This window comes from Ursus americanus, chromosome 16 (assembly GCF_024610735.1).
Source record: "Ursus americanus isolate L20-20 chromosome 16, mUrsAme1.1.p, whole genome shotgun sequence".
NCBI lineage: Eukaryota > Metazoa > Chordata > Mammalia > Carnivora > Ursidae > Ursus > Ursus americanus.
The window spans coordinates 10,983,435-10,994,551 of NC_142142.1; the positions used below are offsets into that span (position 1 = coordinate 10,983,435).

The 11,117-nt window shown below is 45.8% G+C and overlaps 1 protein-coding gene across 1 annotated transcript; it reads left to right on the forward strand.

Annotated features, from left to right (window-relative positions):
• Positions 1-24: 24 nt before the first annotated feature.
• Positions 25-10,441, forward strand: GVQW3 (GVQW motif containing 3). Its single transcript, XM_045816287.2, has one exon. The coding sequence runs from the start codon at positions 851-853 to the stop codon at positions 1,478-1,480; it is 630 nt and encodes a 209-aa protein (XP_045672243.2). The 5' UTR covers positions 25-850; the 3' UTR covers positions 1,481-10,441.
• The last annotated feature ends 676 nt before the right edge of the window (positions 10,442-11,117 follow it).

Consider the following 11,117-nt stretch of genomic DNA (forward strand, 5'->3'; position numbering starts at 1 on the left):
GGGGCGCCGCGGTCCGAGGCCGGGCTGGGGACGCGGCTCCACAGTGCTGTGAGCGGCCGGGAGGATTTACCGCCGCCGCCGCCGCTGCCGCTGGTGCACCTCCCGCCCGCCCGGGACGCTGCCGCCTCCTTCCCACAATGCACCCTGGCGCCCGGGGGTGCCCTCTCTTCCCTCAGCCTTCCTTCCCCGCCCCCTCCTTTCCGCCGACTTCTCCGCTGGCGGGCACGCGCAAAGAAGCGCGCCGGCCCGGGTGTGGCGAGGTGGAGGCGAGGCCTGGCGCGGGCTGCTGCAGTGCGCCTGCGCACAAGCTACCCCGCGAGGGGATGGCAGTGCGCATGCGGACGTGTCTCCCGGGACTCTAGAGCAGGCGGGCCCGGCGCACCTTCGGTAGGTTTGGCGTGCGCGGGTTTCCGCAGATCTGGGGCGAGCTTGCACGTTATATCACCTGTGTATGTCTCCTTGCTTGCTTACGTTGCCACCACTTAGGCCTCCATTGCAGAAATCGCCATAAACTCTGAAGGGCCGTGGAATCGGGAGGACCTTGCTGACGGATTTGCACACCCTCCGCAGACCTGCGTGCACAAGTTGAACGGAGACGTGTAGGAGATTTCATTTTCCCCAGTTTTGCAGCTGCTCTTTGGCCCCATTAGCTTCTCAGGACGGGCTTCCCTAGCCTCGACCGGAAGCTGAGGGGCGAAAACTCAGAAAAGCAATTACTCTTCCTTGGTGAGGCTTCTGGAGGATCATTAATACCGACATGATTACACCTGCAGCCCTATAGAGATTCGTTCCACTCTCTTCTCCTTACAATTGAGGTCTTTTTACTTTCCCGTGTTGTTTAAGTGCCAGAATGGGTGACCGCTATCTAGAACAAAGGATTAGTATCAAATTTTGCGTGAAATTGAATAAGTCTGCAAGTGAGACCCACCACCTTTTAAAAGAAGCTTATGGGGATGAAGTCATGTCAAGGGCCCGAGTTTTCGACTGGCACAAAAGGTTTAAAGAAGGGCGGGAAGATGTGCGAGATGACGCCCGAAGTGGTCGTCCAGTCACCCACCGGACAGATGAAAATATCCAGAAGGTCAAGGACTTGGTTTGTTCAAACAGGCGGTTGACGGTGAGGATGATGGCCGAAGAGTTAAATTTAGATAAAGAAACCGTTAGACTTATTTTGAAAGAAAACTTGAATATGAGGAAAGTTTCTGCAAAAGTTATATCAGGTATTTTGAAGGATGAATCTAAACCTCGAAGATTTGACTTTCACTCTGATCTTTCAAAGGAAACTAGGAAAAATAGCTCGTGTGTAAGGAAAAAGATAAGTTCTGAAACGTGGACTCATCTCCAGTGCGAAGCTGGTGGGGAAATACCTGTGTCGGTATCCCATCCCCAAAACCACTACCCTGCCAGCCAGCTTCTGCAGCCTTCATCCTCAACAAGCCTTCCCACCAGGGCAGCTCAGGATTGGTTCCCCCCCTGGTGAAAGGAAGGGGAGGGAGTTGAGCCTAAGCTAGAAAGCTGCCTCACAGTTAGGCACCTTCATTTGGGGCTCATCCATTTTCAGTCTTTACCGGTCCTTCCCATATGTTACCACCCTCCTAGTTACCCTTGCTGGACTACTGGGCCGTCTTCCAATTTTGAGGAACTTACTTGGGTGTTGACTTCTGGTACATGCTTGTTTCTTGCTTTCTTTTGCTTAACAAGTTTGGATTTCCTTGCTGCCCAAACCATAGCTTGTTGTGGCTGCCCTGTTCCTGTGTTCCCAACATTCTGCCTCAGGGGATCATACCACTGAAAGGTGGGAACAGGACCTCCCGGAGTCTTTCTGTGCCCAGGAAGGCATATTCTGGGAGGACCCCAAAAGAAGGCCTACAGTTCTAGCCCGCTTCACAGGCAGGACCTGAGGTATGGTACAGAAGGCAGTGGCATGCTGACCTAGTGAGCAGTGCTAAGGGCATATCCAGCCCGAATGACTCAGTGGGAACCCGTCAGTACTCAGGGGTTGGCCACCTATCCTCAGCTTCTCACAGACCTATCTCTTACAGAAGAGCTGGATTTGTTTCATGAATCCTGTGCTCTGGACCCCCACTCATTTGGGTAGTCCCCTCTGCTGGAAGTGGAGGATTTGGTTCTGGAAAATATAAGCCAGCGGACTCAGGCCCAGCTGTGATGTATGAGGAGGAAGACGAGGTGATACTCTAGACCTTGAATTATGGGAGTCTGCTGCCTCGGTGCTGATTCCCACGCCGTGGCCTGTTCTTAGTAACTAATGCCGACACTGTCAGGTGTTTTTGAGCACCTGCAGTTTTTAGAACACTGCCGGGCATTGACAGTGTGAAGGTATAAAACAAGATCACCAAGGGCTGGCTGGGTGGACATACAGATGAGATGATTCCTGACTGGATCCATAAAGAAGGGTGAGACAGGAGGCTAGGAAATTAGGGAAAGCTTCCCAAGCAGGTGGAATAGCATGAGGCTTCAAAACTGCATCGATAGGAAAATGATGGTGCTGCTGGTTGAAATAGCAAAGTCTGAAGAAAGGTAATGGTGTTTGTTGCAGAAGAGGAACAATTTGGGATAATTTGCTTCCTCTCCTCTGCCCTAACTATGCCATTAGTTTATAAATTGCTTCCCCTGAATCTGTGGATAGGTTTATAATAACTCACTGATTATTTAGTTTTCCCATCAACCCCCACCACCACCAAAAAAAGTTCTGCAAGTTTAGACTCCTTTGTCTCTTTCTGCCTCTCTGCCAGGATTTATGGAATGGAACTTTTCTCAAGTGGATTCCAAGTAATGCCACTTAGACTGGAAATATCTCAGAAATGCCTGATGGAGGTGTAGGGGAGGGATGGTTAGAAACAGCATTCAAAAAAGCAGAAAGAAAGAAACAAAAAGAAACAAACAAACAAACAGCATTTCACGGGATTAGCCAATGTCTCTGTTTTACCTAAGGATTTTTATGTGTGACAGTCCCTATTACTTAACTAGTAAGTTAGTAAACCATATTGGTTGATAGAAGCCCAACACTTATTTATTCAACATAGTTATATTCTTTCTGTTCGTTCTATTCTTTCACTGTATCCCCTTCAAAAAATGACAAGTTCCCTGCTAATACCTGTCAGTTTTGAAGCGCCCTGAAACCTAGACCTTATCCCACAAATAAAAGGTCATGTGCAAAAGAACTCTTAAACCAAACAACAGCTTGCAGACTTCTTCCTACTTAGCCATTTGTAGGCATTCTGCTTCAGGACCATTACGTCTTCTGCATCAGATTATGCCCTGGTTCCCCACAAGCACTTACCTCCAGGGACACTGCATTTCCAGAACAAATCCCCCACAGCTGGCTATTGCAACTTCGTGGCCGAGCCTCGTCTTGATCCTTGCTAGGCTCAGTGGTGATTGCTGGAAAATTGTATGCTCCTTGGCCAGGGCCCGGATCCTACAGTAGCACCTCCAACCTGAGAGAGCTTATTTCTGGACTTACTCCTGTCCTGTGAACAGGGCTGGAGTGAGCATTCCAAAGATGCTGGACCAAGACCATGCTGGAGCGTAGGGTACCAGAAGCATTGTTGGCCCAGACAGGGTTTGGACACAGCAACCAGAAGCAGGTAATCAAGAATGTGAATTCAAATTGTTACCAGTAGCTGTAATGAAAAGGACTTAATTTTTTCCTTTAGATCATGTGCTGAGTACCAGTCGGTAGTACTAAAACCAAACCAAACAAACTATGGCTCTACCTAAGCCCATTGCCCATTTGCAAGGCTTCCCAGAAAATATCCAGTGAAATGATAATAGACTGGGATGCCTGGGTGGCTCAGTTGGTTAAGTGTTTGCCTTGGCTCAGGTCATGATCCCAGGGTCCTGGGATCAAGCCCTGCATCGGGCTCCCTGCTCAGTGGGGAGTCTGCTTGTCCCTCTCCTGCCCCTCCCCCCAGCTCGGGCTCTCTCGCTTTCTCTCTCTCTCTCAAAAAAATAAAATCTTAAAAAAAAAAGTTAATAGACCCTAAAACGGCTCAGATTTGGGGAAGTAAAATTTCTGCCCTAACACTCATCCCACAGCAAACTACCCATACGTGGGTGCTCAGAATCACTAGGCCCCAGGCCAGAGCATGATCTCCTAGGAGTATCCCCAGACGGGACAATTCTCATAAAACAGTACCGCTATGTGCCCGCCCATCAAATCTGTTCTATCACTGACACAAAATTTACCCTGAACTACATCGTGGACTGCCACCTACCCCACAGGTTTCTTGAGGTCCTGATCCTGTAGTCTCAAGAATCCACCTATCATCATGCCCCAGGCTCCTGTCCTTGGCTTTTCTTACACACCCCTGTTTCTTCTCTACCAGTTTGCTCTTTCTCCTCTGTTATACTGGTGCTTTGTTTTCTGGTTCAGGATCACACCTCCCTCCCTTTTGGTCAAAATTTTCCATTCAGCTTACAACTCTAATTTTCTATTCCTTTTCCAGCTTCCCACTTCAGCCCTCTAGCCTTGAGTAGGGAAATTGGCCCCAAGCTGCTTTCCTATCCTCAAGAAGCAGGGTGGGACAACATGAAGGGATGGGTTCTTGTTTTTGTTTTATCTAAGAGACGTACTGGGAAGAAGAAGAAGCTCCCTCCCACCCTTAGCCACCAGTGGTTCCATTCCCCAGACCCAACTAGCTTTACAAGTTTCTTAAGGAAGCAATTTGGTTATCTCTGGTATTCAGGAGTCATGAAAGTTTTTCAGAAATACAACATCCCAATCCCATTCTCTCAGGGTAAGCTCCACCTAAACGTAGACGATGAGGCCTGGCTCTCTGTAGGACACCAGGAGGGGAGCTGGCCATCTGCAAAGCTTGACGGTAATTCTCAAGCTCCGCATACAGTCGGTTAATGAATCATCGGCTTTCAGGCTGATCTCCCTCCCCATCCCATTCTGGTGCAAAATCCACATGGAATGTTATATTCCACAGCTGGACGTCCAGGAGAAGAGACACCTTCCAGGGCAGATCATCCCATCAGTGATTTTATCTAATTTTTCCTGTACCCATCACCCCTCCCTACCTTACTCCCACCAGCTCCACTGGTAATGAGCAAAAACAGGGAGAATAAAATATTCACCAATTTTTGATTTCAGAAAACATGGGTAGTTCTGCAGTCTTCTGAATTCTGCCCCTGGCTCTGAATCCTCACTGAAATGTTATTGTTTGGGAAGAATGTGTACCTGGGACCTGCTTTCCAGAGCCTTCCTTTCAGATGCATTTCTTAGAGTTCAGATTTGCCAGTGGAGATGCCTGGATCAAGCTGGGTACCAACTGACTTGAGGACATCTAGTAAAGGAGGGACCTATTATTGTGGAACTGTCTGTCTCTGCGTCACATACACTGCTCAGCCAGCCTGCTGTTTGCAGACCACCTTGTCAGCTAGGCTCACTAGGCTTCTTGGGATTGGGTCTAACCAGGGTCCCATGTGGCTCAATCGGCAAGAGGTTCCTCTGCTGCTGGAACCGTATATACAACCCTGCATTCTCCAACTGCTTCTTGGTTAGATCAGACCTCTCAGATTTTACCGGGCTTTACATACTTCCAAGGCAACCTTCATGTATGTATCTTCTCTAGTCTCTGCCTTATCAGATCCTTGCAAATACTGTCCCAGTTGCATCACCCTTTTCCCAGTATTAATATCTAGAAATAAAAAATCCGTAGTGGGAAACTTCAATACCTCCAAGGACCCTTGGGTCTACTGAAGGGGCCAACAAATTTTCTCTATAAGGGAACTGTCTTAGGATTTGTGGGCCATACAGTCTGTGTTGTAACTGCTCAGCAATTTATTGCAAAAGCAGACCTAGCTAATACAGAAACAGATGAACTTGGCTGTGTCCTAATAAAACTTTATTTATGGATACTGGAATTTGAATTTCATATCATTTTCACATGTTACAAAATTCTATTTTGATTTAGTTCAACTGCTTAAAAATGTAAAAAGCCATTCTTAGACTTCTTAGCTTATATACCAGAGAAAAACAGATGGTGGGCCAGGTTTGGCCCATGGACCATATTTTGCCTACCCCTGGTCTAATGTATATAGAGTATGTATATAAAATGATAGTTGATTGATCCTTTTCCAACAGTAATGTTAATGCCCCATTGATCCAGCGGTGTCTGAGTTTATTATATAGAAATTGTGGAATATTGAAGGGAATCTTTACAGTGCTAGGAGAATGAACTAGAACTGAATGATTGACTAGTTTATCTTAACCATATCGGCAAAAAATGATATTACACAAACTACTACTTATATTACACCTTATAATATCTCAGAAACAGTTTGGGCAATACTGCAAATAGTTCAGAGTTGCAACCAGCGGTAACAGAATGAACTGAAGGTGGGTCCAAAATTGCCACAGCCACGGGCAGCATTTGAACGAGTTTAGTTCTTACCTATGGAAGTGACTACTATGGAGGTGACAACATGCACTGAATGCTACACTTTTTTGCGTGCTGGTGCCCAGGGTGTACCCTTTCAGATGTGTTTACTTGTTTTTTCTCTAAAGAGAGCTGTATCGGGTCACCTTCATTTAAACCGATTTTCTAAAATTGAAATAGAATCTCAGGATTGGACAGATGTTTACAAGGGTATTTATAATCCAGCCAGTCAAGTTTCCCTTGAATCCAGGAGTGACTAACTCTTACAGCTGCTGAAAAAAAATGCGTTTGAAAGAAGAGTCTGTGTTAATTCAACACATTTCTGTCGAGCGACTGTATGTGCCAGGCACTGTCCTGTGTGCTGGGGTGCAGCAATGGACGAAACAGACCCAGGCTTGAGATCTGACAGTCTGAAATCGAATTCTGTTACTCTTCACTGTGGGAGAACTCCTCTTCCGCGTGCTCACAGTAACTCGTTGTTAATTGCGTACCCGGCAATAGGTATGACCCCTGCCATGGGCCTCTGCACTGCCGTCATGAAGCCTCTCCCAACTGCATGAATAACTTGAGGACTGTGTGTTCCACTTAGATTTTATTATCCTTTAGACAGATCTGTATTGGTAGAAAAACACGCTGGCGAATGTTGGAAGTATAAATTGGCAGGAGCTCTCTGAAAAGCAATTTGGCAGTATCTGTCAGGAGCTTTAAACATGTTTATATCTTCTGATCCTCTAATTCCACTTCTGGGACTCTGTCCTAAAGAAATAGTCTAAAATGTGGGCAGAATTTATTCTTAACAATCCAGAAGTCCAACAGTAGAAAATTGGTTAAATAAATTACCGTATGACCGTACAATAGACTCTTATGCAGTCATTATAATTACTGTTTATGCACAGTTAAAACAGCATGGCAAAATGCTTATAACGTTAAGGGAAAAGAGTGGTACACAAAAATGGTATATGTAAATCCAAAAATGTTTTTTTAAATGACCGGAACGGGTGCGCTAACTCTGGGTGGTTCGGTGATAAGTGTTTTCTTAATTTCTGTTTCTTCTCTTTTAAAAATTTCTCCAAAGTGTTACCACTTTTATCATCAGAATAAAACAGTAGCACCAAAAAGTGGCAATGGAGACAGGCCAAACCGCTAGCTTGGTCTGTGAACGGTTAACTGGCTGGGTGGACATGGAGGCTGTGTGCTACTGCGTTGGTAGCGAGAGTGGGACAGAAGGGAAAAGGGCCTGCCGCAGAGGAGAAGCCAACGGACCAGAATGCCTGCCAAAAAACCCAGCCAAAGCGATATGGGAGGTTACCATGAGTGGCATGCTCCTGTTATGTAATCCCAGGTAAATAAAAGAGCACATCTGGATCAAGTATATTCTGACAATGGGAAAGGATGTGAAAATGCTCTCCCAAGCAGAATTAACCTCATTCTTGCGTTCTTTCATACAAAGGGAATATTCTCAAGATGGATTTTGTTACGGCTGATTCTCCGAAGGCTCCTTGAGCCTTCCATATAATTTTGTGAGGATAGGAATGGCTTCTGATGTGCCAAGCCTACCTCCTCCCATACTGGGACACTCGAGCAACATGGATGTACATGGGACTGTTTGGTATCCCACACTGAGAATTCCGCAGCATATCGTTAGTCATCTTACTGTGGTAACTTACAAAACTAAAGTTTGCAAGTGCTATTTTGATGGAATCCAGAATTGCTGCGCTTTTTGCTTACGTCTGAAGAGTAATCATGTTACGGGATTTTAAAGTGAGAAATGACGTAGAAAATGCCTACCCCTAGATGAAATGGTTGTTATCTGGGGAAAATGTGTCCTTCGTGGTTGCTTTAGCAAAATGTTTATTTTTTTTATTTTTATTTTTTAAAGATTTTATTTATTTATTTGACAGAGATAGAGACAGCCAGCGAGAGAGGGAACACAAGCAGGGGGAGTGGGAGAGGAAGAAGCAGGCTCATAGCGGAGGAGCCTGATGTGGGGCTCGATCCCAGAACGCCGGGATCACGCCCTGAGCCGAAGGCAGACGCTTAACCACCGTGCCCCCCAGGCACCCCTAGCAAAATGTTTATCATTGAAATGCCAATTATACCACCTTCTTGGTAAAATTTCAAAGTTTCAAATGAGTACGCACATCTTTTTTAGGCACACGTCGATCTGTCAAGCTGAGATAGTTCTTCAAAGTCTAAGTGCCGGTCTGTAGAAAGAACAGAAGAGCAAGAGTGGGTGTCAGTACTGGCTCCTTAACGAACCACGTGCCTTGGGGCAGCTCATTTTGCACCCTTGGAGCACTCCAGTTGACTCAGCTGTAAAAGGAGGATCATAACACTTATCTTGTAGATTTGTTCGTTCCGTTGGTTCAACAAATATTTATTGACTGCTTATGTGTAACTGACACTGTTCTAAACACTGAGGATGTAGCAATGAACGAGACAACAGAGTGTTCCTCCCCCTGAGCACACATTTAAGTGGAGGAGACAGGCAAGAGCAAGAATATAGCGTGTTCGATAGTGATTATTAGATATGAGGCTTACTTCAAATACCGTAGGTGGCGCCCAGCACAAGACCCCCATGTAGCAAAGGACTCAATAGATAGCGACTTCCTTTGCTGCCTTAGTCTTCCTAACGGCTCTTGAATTACTCTGTAATATGGCAACGATCGCCAAAAAGCCTGACCCACTGCCTTCTAGCTCTTGCCAGTTAATAAAGCCTAAACCTGTTTTTGCTCAAGAAGACAAATAATTCTTATAGTTGTGTTTTGTACTTCCTGTATGGCAGATGAATCAAGATGGTGCCTAAACCCTGTTGATAGATGGCCTTTTCTGAAGCCAGTTGGCAGGGGTCTTGGCCTGGGGCTAGATGGCAGGTGTTAGGTCCACGAAGACAGATGCGTGGTGTCATTGCTGTTTAAGCAGCACACATGCAGAGACTGTAATGGCTGTTTGTGTTAAAGATGTGTGCCCCGTGTCCTATTCCCAACGCTGGTGAACTGGGCAAAGTTTGCATTATTTATGGGAGGCCGGGGCATTGGCAGAAAGCCGGGAAAAGGAGGGTTTAATGCTTGTGGTATGTTTATATTTCTACCCCATTGCGGAAATTTTGGAAGGTTCAGGAATGGTGGAAAACAGCAGCCAAAAGTTCACCCCTAGGGTATTTCACCAGACCCATTTCTCTGCCTCATCTTCCTCCAGGAACATCCAGTGAACATTCATTTAATGAATTCCTTCAGGTCTGGGCCTGCGTGAGGCACAGAGGGTTGGGCCCTTACCCTCAGGCTGCCCGGCTTCATGGCATAGGGAAAGGGCCAGAGGTGGAGAGACCACTGAGAATGGGCTCCCATAGGGTGATTGTGGGAATGAGAAAGTGGGGTCTAAAGAGGCAAAACACACAGAACAGTGGTTAATTGGCCCGTGGCTGTACCATCCCCAGGATTCGGTGTGAAGTTGTACCTTTCAGAAGAAACTGGATGTCAGGCTGTGGGCCAGTCCTCCTGTACCTTGCTTTAAGAACCTAATAAGTGAAAATTCAGAATTACAACTCAGCTTAGATGAGGAAATTGGCCCAGGGAAGTTGAGTGACTTTTCTTGAATCACACATCTAACTGGTGGCTGAGCCAGGATAATAATGAAGGACCTTGAATTTCACTCAGCCCCGTGCGTTTTTTTCCATTACTCCACTGGTAGTAATGGCCTTTATTAACGCGGACGTTGTTAAGATATCTTTAAAATAGCAGTCAACCTCACATTTGAGAAATAAGATTTACCAACAGGTGATTTACAGGCAATTTTTAGGAAATGTATTTATAGCATCGAAATAGGACAAAGGTTTTTCCAAGTTTCCTTGTGTCCAGGCCCTCTGGTCCTTCCAGAGGTGTGTGTTCGTAAGTAAATGCTGGCATTCTGTCATTCATTTTTTCCAGATGTTCTTTCCAAGTAGTGTGTTAGGTTTTATGTTTTTAATATTTCTCATATATATTTTTAAAATCTGGGCATATAAATCCTAATAAAGTTCTTAACTATCTCCTCTATGCTGTCTCGAATTTCCGGGTGTGTTTATATTTATGACACAGTGTTTAAAGGCGTGAATGCTATCACATCATTAGGGTTTATATTCCTAAACCACAGACTTGTGTTTCTAGATGTTCCGAAAATTCTTTACACTTCACTTGTAAATGGCAGTATACTGTGCCATGACATTTCCATAGTAACACATATTTCAAACAGGAAAACAGAGGAAGCCCAAGGAAAAGGGAAGTAGGTTTCAAATGAAAAAAAAATCATTAAAAATAGAATACATCAGATGGGGAAGAGGGATGTAAATTCTGGTTTGATGTGTCCTGAGAACAAAATGTCCTGCAGACCCACCTTAGGGACATGCAGTGTCCACCCCCCCCAAGTGGCCTAATCTTGGACCCTCACATTCAGTGAGGTACATGTCATTACCCTAACATTTCTTAGCATCACCTACTGCAACCAGATTGAGTTGGTTACCCACCTGTCACCTCGGTGTCCTGAAGCCCATCCTCCACACTGCTACACATGTGCCGTATGGTTTAGTTTACTGGAAACTGGTGGCTCTTGGACCCCAGCTTTCTGAGCTGCCGCGGGTCACGCGCTCCGCCTGGAAGCACTTGCTGCTGCCATCCACCCAGCAAACTCCTACTCAGCACTCGAGCCTTAACCTTACCGTTGCTGTTCTCTGCA

What these genes read in the sequence shown, in the direction of transcription:
- GVQW3 (XM_045816287.2), top strand. Translation starts at nt 851, where the DNA reads ATGGGTGACCGCTATCTAGAACAAAGGATTAGTATCAAATTTTGCGTG.